Source organism: Anomaloglossus baeobatrachus, chromosome 9 (assembly GCF_048569485.1).
Source record: "Anomaloglossus baeobatrachus isolate aAnoBae1 chromosome 9, aAnoBae1.hap1, whole genome shotgun sequence".
NCBI lineage: Eukaryota > Metazoa > Chordata > Amphibia > Anura > Aromobatidae > Anomaloglossus > Anomaloglossus baeobatrachus.
The window spans coordinates 112254826-112272307 of record NC_134361.1 but is presented as its reverse complement, the minus strand read 5'-3'; the positions used below and the strand labels follow the sequence as shown (position 1 = coordinate 112272307).

The following is a 17482-nucleotide window of genomic DNA, read 5'->3' as shown; positions in this document are numbered from 1 at the left end:
TGATGGTTGCGACCTGCTGCAGACACAGCCTGACGTGCATTGTGATCAGACTGTATAGACCCAGGGAGTGCGTCCTATCCTGATCCTCAACATCCCATCACAACAGCAATTTCACCGATGTGTGACTGGATCTGTGACTCTATGGTTCCCAGTGCGGTCAGATTAAAATGAATGAATCGGAGAACACTCTGACATTTCATGTGGATGTGTGAAGGTTTTATCCACTCAATCATGAAATCTTGGCCAGACTGGGGTCAGGGAAAACAATGTGCTGAATTCAGCCCCCCCAGATTCCAGTTGCAGGCGTGGGTGTTGATGAATTTTTACATTGCTGTAAACTGTAGCATTGAACAGGCAGATCTTTTCTTCTCTACAAGTAGGTTAGGACCCTGCTTCACCAATTAGGTGCTCTGGAGAAAAATATATATATATGTAGGAAAGAACTCCGGCACTCTTAGTAACCCCAATAAGAGACTTTAAGCAGTAGTGATGTTCAAATAGAGTTTTTTTATTCAGAGAAAAAGTCCATAAATAAATAAACGTTTTCGACCTAATTCGGTCTTCCTCAGAAAGGACTTATCTATAACCAAGGTACAAACAAGAAAAAAATATATAATTATCATAAACAGAGAATTTGTCATATGATAGTAATGATACAAAATAGAAAGTAAGATTAATAAGAAAAAAATAAATAAACTACCCTTATAGCCATGGAGAAGAATAGTGCTGTGAACGAACGTGGAAATTTTGTGTATATAGACAACAAACCGAAAAAGATAAGTACAGGGGCATAAGCCAATCTCAAAGATACTTTTCTTCTCTACAAACTGCCACAATAAGTGACAGGTAAACAACTCAGAGTGAGAAGGGGATGGTATGGAGTCACACACGTTATGCTCCCGAAGACACTGAAGCAGTCCTTCCGGGACACCAGATCTGTCCGCAATTCATTCTGGCAGTTTCACAGAAACACAGGCACATGCAGGGACCAGGAGGAGGGATGAAGGCACCGCCATTGACGAGGATTGTTTTTCTCCAACAAAGAGCAATTATTTCATTATATTTGGCTTAAAAGGGGTATTCCAATCTACAAGATCCTATCCCAATATGTAGAAGGTATTATTATAATAGCAAATACATCTAATTAGAAATGTAGAATAGTTCTTCTGGTTAGTTATGTTGCTTACCTTATGTGCAGGGCATTGCAGTAGCTTAGGTTTCCATAGTTATGACCACCCATATAGTGACAGTTAGGTATCCATGGTTAAGACCACGTTCCACTAAGGTCCTGCAATGCCCTGCACATGAGTTAAGTAATTAATCAGGAGAACTATACTACATTTCTAATTGGAGGTTTTTGCTAATATTCTTATTATTACACCTACTACATATTGAGAAAGGGTCTTGGACATGGGAATAACCCTTTTAAATTAAAAGGTATAAAATCATTCATGCACACTAATGACTTTTGTATCGCATCTAGGGCAAAATATCAACATTTCAGAGCAGATCTTTCCCATAATATATAGGACACTTGATTCATTAAAAAATTCTGGCATAAAACCTTTGAGTTTCACCTACATATCGTGATTTTTTCAGAGTTGAGCGAAAATTTTGCGACACTTTTTTTCACACTGGTTTCTCCTAGCTCCAATAAAATTGGCAGAAACGGGCACTGGATGGGGCGCAGCGGCAGCAGGAAGCCAAAGGTCGCCTAATTCATGGTGAGCTGCGTAATCCTGTACACCAGAATTCTGGAATAGGGAACAAAGGCACCGGCCGCTCATCAGACGCTCCAGGTTCATTACAAAGTCATTGTGACCCACAGTATGATTGCATTTGCAGGGGGGGGGGGATTATTTCTATTCTTTGGAATGGTTTTTTTTGGGCTCATTTTTTTTAAGTTACCATTGGGTTTCACAGATGTTACCGGCTCATAAAATTCTAGTCCTCCCTCCCTACAGTGATTTTATGTACATCCTATATTTTTGTGCAAATTTTGGGACATTTTACCAGGATGTGTGACTTTCTGCACAGTCACAAAACAGCTTGCACCGAAAATAAAAGCATTTATTTATTTATTTTGCAGAAAATTGATGGACAGATTGTGCCATGTTGATGAAATCTGTGACCAAAATCTCAGAAAAAAACAAAGCAAAAAAAAAAAAAACCAAACAAAAACACAAAAAAAACCCCAAAGTGACATAATAAAAATAAAAAACACCCCCCCACAAACGATGATTGGAGCCTTTAGCATCCCGGAGTATTACCAGCAAATTCCCAGGTCGTTTTCTGGTGAAAAACAAATGTTAACCTGCATCAATAAAACACAAAAATAATGTTCCTTCATTGTGATCATAAGAAGGAGACTTTGGGATTTGTACTTGTAACAAAAAAAATGTTAAAAATCTATAAATATGATGAAATGTATCATGGCTGCAGTTTTACTGCAACAAACAAGTCAGATGCCCAGCGCAGCTGAAAGTGACGGCTACATGTACAGTAATTATTCTGAGAGGCTACAACACAGGCCTACAATATGTTAGGCTGCAACTAGGCCCAGAGGAATTCAGCGCTGCCATATGATAACCGAGCATATGTGATCTGCTAAGTGGAGTAATAGTCCCAGTGCGACTTCTCCTCTAGTCTCCCGGCGGTGCACACAACCAGAAAGCATCCACTAGAACACATACTAGGGAGCGCCGTTATGTTACAGAAAATCCTCAGCAGCTTTCTGGAGAGAAAGTATAAAAGCAGATCAGTCGACAGATTTTACAAAACTCTATACATTACTAAATAGATTTTACACCTGATTAGACTGATGTATTTACTTTGAAAATTCATATCAGAGTGACTTAATATAACCCAGATTTTAAAACAGGCATGTTAGTCCAGATATAGAACAAAAAAACATTATAAATATATTTCATAAGTCCAAAAATATTCAGTCTGCGCCCTCCTTCCCTTCTGACAGCTGCAGCTTGTACTGAGCAGTGTGAGGTCTGAGCAGCAGCAGGGAGGAAGGACACTGAGGAGCTGTGAAGCTGGGCAATAAGAGATCGAGTTAAACTTTCTTAAGGGATTATAAGACTTTCCAACATGGATTTTTCTACTATATACACCGGCCTCATCAGGTAGGAGAAATTGATTTAGTAATGTATATATTCCATTGAGAAATGGTGAAAGCCGTGTTGTGCACCCTGACATCTCCAGTTTTAATCCATTTAAAGTCCCCATCAAAACTGTACCTTGCAGAAATCAGTAGCGGGCTTCTTATTGGACTCTAATATTGCAGCCTCAAAATTTGTACAAAGAAGAAAATTAAAATGATTTCCATTTTGAATGCACATTAAAGTGCCATTATTCAACATGATACGGGGCTTACTGAAAATTTGCCCTAACCTAAGATTGCCCATAATCATTTCATGCCTTCCGCATCAATGAACACCCTATTGATATAAAACTGATGGGGGTTGATCACCAAGACCCCCCCCCCCCTGATCCCAAGAGCAGGGAAATGCAAAGTGTGACTAAATGAATGGAGGGGGTAATGTGTATGTGACTATAATGCTTTATTCCCTGACCTAGGACTGATGGCTCAGATACCTCCAGCAGCCCCATAGAAGTCAAGAGAGGCTGACAGGTAATGGCATTACTCCATTAATTTACTTAGGGGTCTCCTGTTAGAGGGAAAGGTACAGATGCCAAAAGCTGTACCCTATTTATTGCTAATCTGTGGGTAAATTATAAAAGGAGTTTTCCTATAAAGGGGCACGAAAGTGAGATAAGAGGGAAAACAAGTGTTAGGCTAGTTTCACACTTGCGTTGAACGGCATCCGTTGCATTGCGTTGTGTGATGGATGCAACGGATGTGTTGCATATAGTGGCACAACGGATGCAACGGATGCTGCAAAACAACGCAATTCGTTTTTTTTTTTTTTGTTTTTTTACAGTTTTACCGTCGGTAGACTATTGTGAACGATCAACCGATCGCTCACAGTAGCCGGCCGCCGGGTGATCAGCCGATCGCTCACAGTAGCCGGCCGCCGGGTGATCAGCCGATCGCTCACAGTAGCCGGCCGCCGGGATATCAGCCGACCACTCACAGTAGCCGGCCGCCAGGTGATCAGTTGATCACTCACAGTAGCCGGCCGCCGGGTGATCAGCTGATCGTTCAGTCGCCGACAATGTGTGCGGGGGGCGGAGTGCGGTGGGTGGAGCCGAGCAGGGCCATGGCTGAGAATGTCAGTGCCGCGGGAACTGCATCGCTGGGGGACAGGGGAGTGTGAGAGTGTGTGTGAGTGAGTGTGTGTGCGATTATGTGTGTGTGTGCGATTGTGTGCGTGCATGCGATTGTGTGCGTGCGATTGTGTGTGTGTGTATACATACGAAGTGCGGGGAGGGGGTGGAGCCGAGCAGGGAAGTGTCGGGCTCCCGGCACACGTAATCAGGGTTCCTTGGTTACCCGATGTGTACCCTGGTTACGGGTGGAGTCAGAGAGAGCATGCGCAGTGAAATCCAAAGGATTCCGCTGCTCAAAAAAACGTTACATGCTGCGTTCCTTCCGCCCGACGCAGCGTCAAAATAACGACGCTGCGTCGTCCGGCGGATGCAACGCTGACACTTGCGTTACAGTGCGTCATCCATACAAGTCTATGGAGAATAGCGCAGCGCGTTAACGGACTGCGCTATTCTGCATAGTGACGGACTCCGCTGAACGCAAGTGTGAAACTAGCCTTACAGTGCGTGCAGAGGTGTTAGGCTATGTGCCCAAAGGAGCTCGCACCTGCGGATTTTGCCGCAGAAAACCTGCGGATTTTCTAGATAAATCCGCAGGTTTTAGCAAGTAAAGACACTCCCCATGATATCCTATGGGACATGGGGAGTGCTGTGTCCATGCTGCGGAATGTGCGGCTGCAAAATATGCTGTGGATGTCCCGCAGCCACACAACTGCATGTCAATTCTTCCTGCGGATTTACCTGTGGAAATCCCGGCCCTCCACTATGGAGATACAGGGCGGGAATTCCGCAGGCAAGTCACCTGAATGTCCGCAGGTTTTCCACAGATATTTCGCTGGAATCCCTGGAGCTGCTGCGGGAAACCTGCGGATGTACCTGTGGAAATATCCACAGGTGCGAGCTCCCGTGGGCACATAGCCTTACAGTGTGCACAGCATCCAGAACTACAAACTAGATGATGACCCAACCCCAAAATATATGAGGGAGGCCAATCATCTCAGGGGTGGGAACTCTCGCTGAAAAAAAATCTCTGGGTAGGTAGAAAATGTCCTTAAGGAAGAAAGCCAGCTATATACAGGACACTACTGACTTAAAAAAAAAAACAAAACAAAAAAAACCCACACCATCTGCAGTAGGTCCACTACCCAAGAGTACCATCTTACCATCTTAGCCACCATGGATGTGGAATCCTTATACTCTAACTTCCCACATGAAGATGGACTAACCGCCTGCCAAATGTTTCTTGAAGCCAATGGGATCCCTTCTGAGTCTGTATTAAGACTCACCAGATTCATCCTCACACACAACTTTTTCCTCTTTCGCCGAGGAGCACTGGTACTGCTTTGGGGAGAAAATGGCACCCCGCTATGCCAACCTTTTCATGGCTAAACTGGAAAATGACTTTGCATCCTGCTCCATCAAACCATTGGCCTATTTCCATTACATGGATGACCTCTTTATAATCTGAACTGAGTCTGAACAAGAGCTTCTAAAAGTCCATGCCAAATTCAATGCATTTCATCGTACCATAAACTGGACCACTCAAAAACAGGAATCAACTTCCTGGATACCCCCATAAAAAATTCAAAATGGTTCACGCCAGACATCGGTGTATCGGAAACCAATTGACCGTCCTACATACCTCAGATGGGAATACACTGCGTCACACCTAAAAATCAGAAAACCCCAATAACAATTTAAATTGGTTGTTGCTAACAAAGGACTGTAGAGAGACCTACGCCAAGACATGAATATCCAACAAACATTGCGTACCACGATCAATAATGATAAAACAATTTTTATTAAATATTATATAAACATAAAAATAATACTTATATAATAAGGTGGAAGGGACCCAACAGTGTGGTAAACAACAAAAAAAAGGGGGAAACCAACCACAACAATGTTGAGGTAATTATATAATTTTAAGATTACAGCAAGCGACTGGTCCAACAATCACACAGCAATATAGAGCAATTATTAAAGAGCCAACACAATTGGAAGAAATAGTGCAGAACGTTATTACATATAATAAGCTGGGATCAATAGATTAAACATAATACTTATGGGTGAAAGATAATAGAGTGATTATATTGAACTATAACCTGTATATAAAAAAAATGTATGTCTAGTTATCTGTATACCTATCTATAACACACAATGTTCTTGCACAACCCCAAGGCCTATGTAAACACACACAAGCTGCCAATCGTATTAATAGATAATAAGCTTGGTACTGTTACCCAGCACTGTCAGGTAAAGGTTATTATGATGTAACATTATTGCAGTGTTAGATATCGTATTTTTTGGACTGATCGGCCTCTGATCTCACATGGATATTGGGACAATAAAACTTTCACACCACTCATCTAAGCCAATTAGGGATTCACTAGCTCAGGGTTTATTTATTTAGACATCCATTTATTATACCATGCCACTGCTCTGTGTATATATTTGTGTTTCTTCAGATACTCTGTTATACCATGCCTGATGAAGAGACCTGCAAAACACGAATATCTCCTTAGCAATTGGTATTCCTCACCAGAAACCTCAGACAGGTAAAAGATATGGAGACTAGAATTAGGACACCTCCACATTACACCTACAAGAGCGTTTCTCACATCCCGTTATAAATGGGAGGTGAATGAGTGAATATCCAACCATTAAGAGTCCTCACAATCGCCAGTATAGTGGATACTCAGTTCCTCCTCATCCAGATGGCTATGGAGGAGAGGAATTATACAGAGCAATGCTGAGACTATGCACCCCTCCTCCACAAACTTGACACATGGCTTCTACAAATTGATAACTATCCTAAACACACATCAAAATCCACAATGACCCTCACAGCCCACAGATCTGAACATCATTGAAAACCTGTGGCTAGACCTCAAAAGAGCAGTGCATGCAAGACGAGCCAGGAATCTCACAGAACTGGAAGACTTCCAAGGAAGAAAGGATGAAAATCCCTCAAGCAAGAACTGAAACACTCTTGGCTGCTACAAAAAGTGTTTACAAGCTGTGATACCTGACAAAGGGGGTGCTACTAGGTACTAACCATGAGGGTGCCCAAACTTTTGCATTGGCCCATTTTTATTTATTAATTTAAAAAAATGTAAAAGATGAATAACAATTTGTTTCTGCCTAAAATACAAAGGAAATCTGTCATCTTTAACTTTATGCCTTTTAGAGATCATTTAATTTTCAACTTGCTTAACTGTTCACAATAACAGGAATTTTGAGTAGGGGTGCTCAAACGTTTGCATGGCACTGTAGCAATGGAAGCCATTAATGGACATGATAGCCAAAAGAGATTGGTAGAAAGTCTTATCACACAGAAACACACACGTGGAGTACTCACCAAGTCATCCCGGAGATTACATAGGTATAGATCAGCCAAACCGCAGACTTGTGTACTGTCAGCCCTTAGTGGGTAAATAGTGAGAGCACACAACACTGACAACACCAGACTGAAGATCAGGAACCAGACAGGGCGGAAATACTACATGCAGATTTATGAGCAAATGATACAATACATAATGTTCCACAAAAGACATTTAAAAGGAAATGTCTCATCAACATAAATCATTTTTCCAATTAAAAATACTTAAGAACACAAATTTGTAATTCCAATGTTTACCAGCAGCCCTGCAGGCCACCACCAGGGGCCGATCTCCTAGGCAAGGAGTGCAGCGCTTACAAGCTCTCTTCTGTAGAGCTTATACTTGCTGCTTTGAAGTCAGCCAGATCACTGATGCTCCTCCGATGCTGCATCTGAAAGGGCAGAATTTGGGCCGGAAGCTCAGCGGTGCCACAAGTGAAAACTAAGAGCACGCGGCTTTCCACAGAAAAAGGAAAGACAGGAGACCTAGGAGCGGCGTTTTCCTGGAGAGGAGATTAGGCAGCCCCCCTAATCTATGTCAATGCAAAAGTCTCCTCATTCTTTACATGAAAGAGATTTTGTTTTGGCTATTTTGTCCCCATTAGTATCTATCAGATATGACAGTCTACAAAAGGGTTACTTAATAGATTACATTTTAATTTTTTCAGAAGATCAAGTTAATTCCACATCATACCCCTTAGGCTGTATTCACACGTTACGTTTTTGCTGTGGTTTTTTCTGCAGCCAAAACCTGCTCTCGACAGCAAAAAAGCTTCTTCCAAAAGCAGGTTTTTGCTACGGTTTTGGTGTGTCATTTGTCTACAGTATATGTTTAAATAAAGTTAGTTTCATTCACCAAAAAAAGCAAAAACCGCTGTTGCATTTTTTGCACTCATTGTTTTCAATAGTTAAAAAAACAAAAACTTCAGGTTTTGCTGGTACTGTAAAAAGCAGCCTCATTTGCATAAGACTCATGAAAAAAATGCTGCAAAAAAAAAAAAAAAAAAAACCTGCAACAAAAACGTAACGTGTCAACATAAGGGAATCTGTCGGCAGGTTTTTGCTACATCATCTGAGAGCAGCACAATGTTGGAAGAGAGACTCTGAATCCAGTGATGTGTCACTTAGATCAGGGTTTCCCAACTCCAGTCCTCAAGGCACACCAACAGTGCATGTTTTCAGGATTTCCTTAGCATTGCATGGGTGTTGGAACCAGCACCTGGGCAGGTAATTACATTAACACCTGTGCAATACTAAGGAAATCCCAAAAACCTGCACTGTTGGTGTGCCTTGAGGACTGGAGTTGGGAAACCCTGACTTAGATTACTGGCTGCAGCCTGACAGATTTTAGCTGTAGCAATGCAGCAGAGCTCAGAAAGATGTTCCCACCCGCCACAGGCTCTCTATACACAATGTACATAGACAGTGAGGTGTCAGAGGAGGGGGTGGGGGGTGCCGGACAACATGGCAGAGTCAGCTACTCACAGCAATGATTAGGTCCTGATGGTAAAACAAACAGTGCAAATAACACCACAGCAACTTGATAAGACAAGCATCCCTGAATTCTGTGTTAACCTCTTCAATATGCTGTCTTCATATTACATAGCAAAAACCTGCAGACAAATGCCTTTTAATAATATACAGCTATATTGATGTTCCTGGGACTGTGAATATCACCACAAATCTCGTCCACAGCGCATTTACTGTTCTACATATGTTCCCTAGAAGGCGGAGGTTGCTATAAACTATGCCTTGCACATGCAGTAACGTTATAACATCAGCAGAGGCGTCAGGATAAAGGTGGGAAATCTGTGCCCCGGACCTTACAGAATCCTAAACATGTGACCTGATGGTGCAGGCGAACATCACCGTATTCATATTATAGGAGAAATGCCATACATGCTTCTTCATGGATTCCAGATCAATCTGTGAGAAGTAGAGTTGAGTAAAAAGATTTGCCGGCGTCCAGATCAGTAGTCCATGGCTCTCGGCCAAGAGATCTGCAGACCTCCGGCTACCAGACAGTATATTGGATGGATCACATGGACAGTAATACATCCACTCCATGTAGCCACACACATTTCCCTCAGCAAAATTGTATGACTGGGTATAATTTAATGGAAATACATAAATTGTATAAACATGTTACTCACCTATTATATAGATTGCTATATTTTTTTGTGTTGCCCGACCATTAAAATGCTCCTCCGGGAAGAACTAGGCTCTATCATGTCTCATCTTTTTGGCCATTACAGGGGTTTCCTCCTAAATCCATTGTCGCCCCTCTACATGCTAGGACCTCAGTTATTCTACATTTGCCGCCTATTCTGTGGCTAGGCTGGAGATCTATTTTGGTGGAATGGTTCCCTTCATCTTGTAGGCATCTCTGCTGGTTCTTGCCAATAGACAAAGTCTTCCCCAGCATAAGCAATGTTTTGCCTTTGATAGAAGTTATGTAATCAGTCAATAAAACTATTCCATGAAGGCCACATCCCGAGAGGAGACACCGCGCCCGCCCGAACCTGCTTCACATATTATCCCAAAGCAGTTCACTAATAACGCTACGCTCTTCAGTGGAGGTGTTGGGAGTGTCACCAGATGTCTATGTGCCGCCCAAGGTTTCATGCGAATAGAGGACCAAGAACATTACTTGATCAGATCCTCTACCGGACAAAACCACTGAAAATGAAAGAAATAAAAAAGGTCTGGAAGGTCCTTGTAATAACAGAGTCTTCCCTTTTTCTACAGAAGACAAATACAGCGGAGAAAGGATCCGAGTCCCAGAAAGCCTCATGGAGTAGATGACCATCACACGTACAGGAAACCACTGCTGGAAACCGCTCCGACCCCTGCACACGGGGAAAGCGGCTCTACTGGTGGAAGTAGGGTCAATCATGGGACACATTATGCAGGAAATATATATTAATATCTATTACACACTATTTTTGCAATCCATGTAAAGAAATTTAAAAAAGGTCATTTTTATAGCATATATGTTACTGCTCACATTTCACATCACCTGTTAATTCTCCAGGTTGTTTCGGTTGTGCGGATACCCAACATGTGGAGGTCTTTTAATATTTTTGTGGTGGGGACTTTTTACTCTGTATTACACTTTTTTTTTTTTTTTTTTTAAACATAATGTGTTCCCCAACCAAGAGATAAAACCTCCAGGGAAAGAATGGAAAGAAAGAAAGAATGGAAAGAAAGAAAGAATGGAAAGAAAGAATGGAAAGAAAGAAAGAATGGAAAGAAAGAAAGAAAGAAAGAATAAAAAGAAAGAATAAAAAGAAAACAATAAAAAGAAAAGAAGAATAAAAAGAAAAGAATAGAAAGAAAAAGAATAGAAAAGCAAAAACACACCTTTTTAAAGGGAATCTGTCACCATGTTTCTCCCCTATAACCTGTGGCCACCACCTTTGAGCCCTTATATGCAGCATTCTAGAATGCTGTATATAAGATCCCAGGCCACTGTAGAACGTAAAAACAGATATAATCACCTGAGGGGTGGTCCAGTCCGATGGGCATCGCTGCTCTCGGTCCGGCGCCTCCTCTATCCTGTGTAGTCGCGGTCCTCGTTCCCAGCCCCAAGTGGATGACACGTCCTACGTGATACACACAGTCCTCCATTGCGCTTTTGCATTCTTTGCTCTGCCTGCTGACGGCAGAGCAAAGTATTGTAATGCGCAGGCGCGAGGAAAGACAAACCTGCACATGCGCACTACAATAATTTGATCTGCCCTCAGCCAGACAGTGAAGTGCGCAGGAGTGCAATAAAGGACTCTGTGTGGATGACGTAGGACGTGTCATCTACACAGGGCTGTGAATGAGGATGGCGGTAGCACAAGATGGAGAAGGCAATGGAACGCCCCTCTAGGTATTATAAAGGTGCTTTTTACGTTTTACAGAGCAGCCTGGGCTCTTATATACAGTATTCTGGAATGCTGTATATAAGGGCTCACAGGTGGTGGCTGCAGCTTATAAGGGAAAAACCTTGGCGACAGGATCCCTTTAAAAAGAGATGCCTGTAAGAAATGAAGCAAACAAGTTGTGCTCTGCATTGGAAACGTGTTACTGGCGTCTGTACACAATGTTTTGGTGGATCTATTGCTGCCCCTATAACACATTTCACTGAACCGGTCACATATCCCCACATATGACCAGACTAAAGCTGGACATACATCCGGTCATGTGTCCCAGAGCACGGCATTAGCGTACAATTATCCGGTAACTGAAAACACAAGTTGTTCACATTTTACAGAAATTACGCTTTACATCTTGCCTGGGGTGGGATTTTCAGCTCTCAACACCTTCATGGCCATTATTTTTTTCTTACATACGGTAGTTCTTATGTATGTAAAATTAAAAATTAGCAAGGTTGCAAATTTCAATTAAAAATGTAATTGTGTACAGCTGGTATGTTTCCATGGTAACACACACACACACACACACACACACACACACACACACACACAAACCCGGTGTAGTCAGTACTACAGTCACACAGCCTTCCATCATACTTCTTAGGCTATGTGCCCACGCTGCGGATTTACCGCGGATTTTGCCGTGGATTTGCCGCGGATTTCCCAAAAATCTGCAGCAGCGGCACTTCCAAGCCATTTCAATGGCATTTTGGAAATGCTGTGTCCATGCTGCGGATTTTTCCGCTGCGGATTTGCAGCGGATTTTGATGCGGAAAAATCTGCAGCATGTCAATTATTTGTTGCGGATTTTGGTGCGGATTTTGGGTATAGAATGGGGGGAAAAAAAAAAAATCCGCATCAAAATCCGCGGCAAATCCGCGGATGCGGATTTGCCGCGAAAGTCGCGGATTTTCCTGCAGAAAAATCCGCAGGTACATTCTACCGTGGACACATAGCCTTTGCCTTCCATAATTCTTAGGAAAGTCCCGTGCTCCGCCATCTTCACCAGTACGGCTGACTTTGACTGGAGGGGCAGACACTCAAACTTGCCGATGGGTGAAGGTGGGGGCCGAGGGTCACGCAGCAGTTTAAGTCCCGGGGTACTGGCACCGATCACCTATCCAGGATATTATACAATGTTCTCACTCCACACCTCTAAAACCTTATACACTGGATGAGTGTATACTACCTCCCTTATGTGGTGCATCAAACGCTTCCAATGGAGCACCTACAGCACCTGGGGTCCCAAAAGACCACTATGGGAACATGAAATCACCCAGTATAAGGGGAAGCTCCACACCCTTCTGACACTACAATATCCCTAGGAGAGCAGAGAAGTCGATCTCGCACTACCACACCAACATTAGATTCCTGCTAAGACAAACAGACCAACACCCTGGCAATGCTGCCAGCACAGAGAATTGTACCGCGGCCAGGATCCTCAGCCACCGGGAACCTGCCTCCCGTCACACTGCATTATGAGGGCAGAATAGCAGGCAACAACACGGAATCCTGGAGCTGACAACTGTCTGACGCTCATTGTTTTTCTATCTGGTTAAGCTACAGGATTTGTAAATTAATAATAAAGGAGATATTCATAGAATATGCAAAAACACAAGTAGAAAGCTGACAGTAAGTAGGACGAGTCTAGGAAGAGAAGTCATCAGATAAGCTAAAATCAGAGAAGAGGCCCCATCAATTCAGACCAGCGGAGGCCGCACACGCCAATCTGCTAATGTGCACAAGGCCTCCCGAGTCTCCCCTGACACATGATGTTGGGGGAGAAAAGGATCCGGTACATGGGATTTTTGACAACCAGTCCTTTTCTTCTCCAGGTAGATAAGCTGCCACCAGAGGAGTCTGGCAGAGGCTCTAAGAGAACACAAGGGGATCAGAAATGTCGAGTATTTGTGTGTGGGGAGTCAGGACAGATGCCTGTCACCAGGAGCGGAACGATCGCGGTCGCAGTGATCACAACCGAGCCCGGAAGTGCACCCTGCTTCAGCTGGCTGTGCAGTAAAGGCCCCACATACAACTAAAATGCATCGCAGTGCACAGACCCATCGGGTCCCTGAACTGCAATACATGATGCTGGACAAACAGAAGCCGACAGCTTTGAGGCGGTGCATGACAATGACATCATGTGTTGCCATAACATGAACGCCGATGAAAGCTGCCGGCTGACATGGGAGCCAGGGAGGGCAAATACAGTATATATCAAGGACAGCATATACCAGAAGGGGCCCAGGAGAGGAACATATATACACCAGGAGGGGGACAGTATATACCAGAAGGGCCCAAGGAGGTGGACAGTATATACCAGGAGCGGGACAGGAGAAAAAAAGAAAAACAAAAACATACCAGGAGGGGGACAGTATATACCAGAAGGGGCCCAATATATAACAGGAAGGAGTCCAGAAGTACATTAGAACAGGATGGGGGACATTACTACATAATGGGGTGGCAACTAGTATGTCTGTATAGGATTTAGAACTGTATACACACATCTGACTAACATGTGGGGATGATGGGGACCAAAGTCCAAATTTTGCACCGGAGCCCATCAATCTCTAGTTGCGCCACTGCCAGTCATGCAATCGATCATTCGGCTGATGGCTATGTATTGTGTAGGGGGCTATACAAGAGCACTGGCCAGATTAAATAGGTTATGGTTGGACCACACTTAGTTCAGTGGGGTCCTAAGATGATCCATTCTTTTTCAGTAGAATTAGAAGATACTCTGATGAATACATCTCATTAGGATCCTGCCCGTTCCCAGATATGTAAAGGCCACAACCTAGAGTCACTAGGTGACATAATATCCTCTGATGTCCTCATAATGGCACAAGAGTGTGACCACACTGTCCATAAGCGCATCCTGCCTGTGTCCTAACCTGACGGGGATGCAATCTGTATATTGCAGTTACCCTGTGCACAGACAAGCTGCGGCTGCGATGTGGTCGGCTGTATTAGAAATGGATTACAAATTGCTTGCCAATTGTTAATGGCCATAAGGTTTCTGGACAACTTCGGAGCCAGGCAAGAAATCTGCACAGGACCCAGCTGTGTATTACATGTGTCGGTCCCAACTAGTCACAGACACGGCCACTGACAGCTTCAGTTTCGGAATGATCAGATTCCTTATAAAAATAGGTTGTCTTGATGAGTCAACTCCTTTAAGTACGCTTTGAGCAAGAGTGATTAAAGGAAAGTTCCTGCCTTTGATGTCTTCTTAGGATAGACCGTCGTGTGATCTGTGAAGCACCGGTCCCCTGGGATCCTGCATGTCTTAACCAATATAGTACCGACCCTCCAAGTCTTCCCGAGTAGAGTACTGACCCCCTGGGACCCTCCATGTCTTCCCGAGTAGAGTACTGAGCCTCTGGGACCCTCCATATCTTCTGGAGTAGAGTACCGGCCCTCTGGGACTATCCATGTCTTACCAAATAGAGCACAGACCCCCTGGAACCTCACCTGGCTTACAGAATAGTGCAACAACTCCTGGGACCCAAAATAGCTTACGGAATAGATCACAGATCCACTGGGACCATCCAACTCTTACCGAATGGGCACCGACCCCCTGGGACCCTCCATGTCTTACAGAATAAAGGACCGACCCCCTGGGACTAGACACATCTTACAAATTTTAGCACAGACCCCCTGAGACCCTCCATGTGTTACTGATGGCGGGCAGTGGTGCTTCCTTGCAGTAGTGGGACCTCTCCGCTGACGTTCTCAGCGCAGTGCTTTGTGTTCTTGCGCCCCGAGATCTTCTTCTCCGTCCAGCACATTGTGTGGGTGTTTTCATACATACTCGGAATTCAGGGGATGCCATGTAACATTTCCCAGTGACCACAGGGACGGCATTGTTAGGGGGCTGCAGAACGAAACGGGTCTGTCCAAGCGCAGCATTTAACCAAGCGTGAATCCCACCCTAAGGAAACCCTACTGATAACTCCTCACACTGGCAGCGGGGATAGGGGACCCCAGTATTTGGTGGCACCCGTACCCTTCTCATACTGCCTCCGACATCATGTGTACAACATTAGGATAATGTAACAAGGTTGGTGTTCCTACAGCCGCAGGATGGGGCGCTCTCATTGTGGGGCTCATCGTCAGCATGTGCAGCCACCGATGGGGTCTTAGCCCGGACCCCCCCACATCTGACAGGTGACGCCGCCATCCCCAGAGAACGCAATGTGCGCTGTACCCGAGATGCCTGCTGGGAGTTGTAGTCCCACAGCTGATGGCTCACACACTCACCTGTAGCATGGTCACCACATGACAGGGGTTCAGCAGGTAGATGATAGTCCTGGTGGCAAATTTAAAGCCGACCTCCACCCCGAAGGTGAGGCAGAGCGCCCCCAGCAGCAGGTTGTGTCCCAGGCGCTGCGGGCAGTCAGTGACTGTGGGCAGCGCGCCCCCCGCGATCTTCCTCAGGGACAGCCCGATCTCCAGCACGGACAGCAGCAGCAGCACCAGGCTCTCCAGCAGCCGCTGGCCGGAGGGCAGGAAGGCGGCACACTCCGGGCCCCCGTTACCGGCCAGGCTGGGGTCCACCCCGCCGTACAACCACTCTGTGTAGCGGGACATGGTGCTACCACTCAGTAATCCCAGCACACCGCCGCCGCCTTCCTGACGGAACATCAAATGCCCGGCCTGGAGCACTCAGCAAGGAGGCAGGAGGGGGACGGCCGGGGAGTCTCCGGGAGGGAGGAGGAAGATGGCGGCAGAAGGAGGGCGCACGTGTGGGCTGTCAGTGCGGGGAAACGGGGCTGCTACACGGTACATGTGGGCGCCATGGATGTTCTTCTCTGTCCGTCATGTGCTGAGCGCCCCCGTGCGGCCTCCTCCTCACACTGCCCTCCCGCGAATCACCCCACCGAGCCGCCCGAATCACCGAGCCTGGCTCTGCGACCACTGCGATTGGCCAAGACGCCTCTCCGGAGCTCCGCCCACTGAATGACGTATGCCACTCATTTACAATGCATCCTCAGAACCGGATGTGTCACACAGGGGCCGCGGGTTGTTATTGTGCTGGGACAGTGCGCAACAGGTGGAGCCGTGTCCATAGCAACCGAGGAGCGCACTTCGCATCTTCTTAAGCACCTGGATCTGATTGGTTGCTGAGCTCTACACATCCTATACATGGTCTTACCTGATGCTGCAGCCACTGCCTGTGAGCACAGGATCACTGTTCACACCAAGTACAGGCGCCATGGAGCCACCAAGCAGTTATGTACACCTTTCTGCTGCTTTTCCATCTATCTCCACCCCTTTCCCCCGTCATTGATTGACAGTGCTGATTTCATTGAGCCTGAGAAGGGCAGAGATAAAGACAACAGAGTCCCTGAGAAGGGCAGAGATAGAGGCAACAGAGTCCATGAGAAGGGCAGAGATAGAGGCAACAGAGTCCCTGAGAAGGGCAGAGATAGAGGCAACAGAGTCCCTGAGAAGTGTAGAGATAGAGGCAACAGAGTCCCTGAGAAGGGCAGAGATAGAGGCAACAGAGTCCATGAGAAGGGCAGAGATAGAGGCAACAGAGTCCCTGAGAAGTGTAGAGATAAAGACAACAGAGTCCATGAGAAGTGTAGAGATAGAGGCAACAGAGTCCCTGAGAAGGGCAGAGATAGAGGCAACAGAGTCCATGAGAAGGGCAGAGATAGAGGCAACAGAGTCCCTGAGAAGGGCAGAGATAGAGGCAACAGAGTCCATGAGAAGGGCAGAGATAGAGGCAACAGAGTCCCTGAGAAGGGCAGAGATAGAGGCAACAGAGTCCCTGAGAAGTGTAGAGATAAAGACAACAGAGTCCATGAGAAGGGCAGAGATAAAGACAACAGAGTCCATGAGAAGGGCAGAGATAAAGACAACAGAGTCCCTGAGAAGGGCAGAGATAGAGGCAACAGAATCCATGAGAAGTGTAGAGATAGAGGCAAAA

The 17482-nt window shown here is 45.2% G+C and overlaps 1 protein-coding gene across 1 annotated transcript in view; it reads right to left on the bottom strand.

Annotated features, from left to right (window-relative positions):
- TMEM164 (transmembrane protein 164) overlaps nucleotides 1-16494 on the bottom strand; it is a 63997-nt gene extending 47503 nt beyond the window's left edge. The window contains exon 1 of the mRNA XM_075323939.1: nucleotides 15808-16494. Coding sequence (XP_075180054.1) covers nucleotides 15808-16191 — 384 coding nt within the window. The 5' untranslated portion in view covers nucleotides 16192-16494. The remainder of the gene's footprint in view (nucleotides 1-15807) is intronic.
- Between the last annotated feature and the right edge of the window lie 988 nt (nucleotides 16495-17482).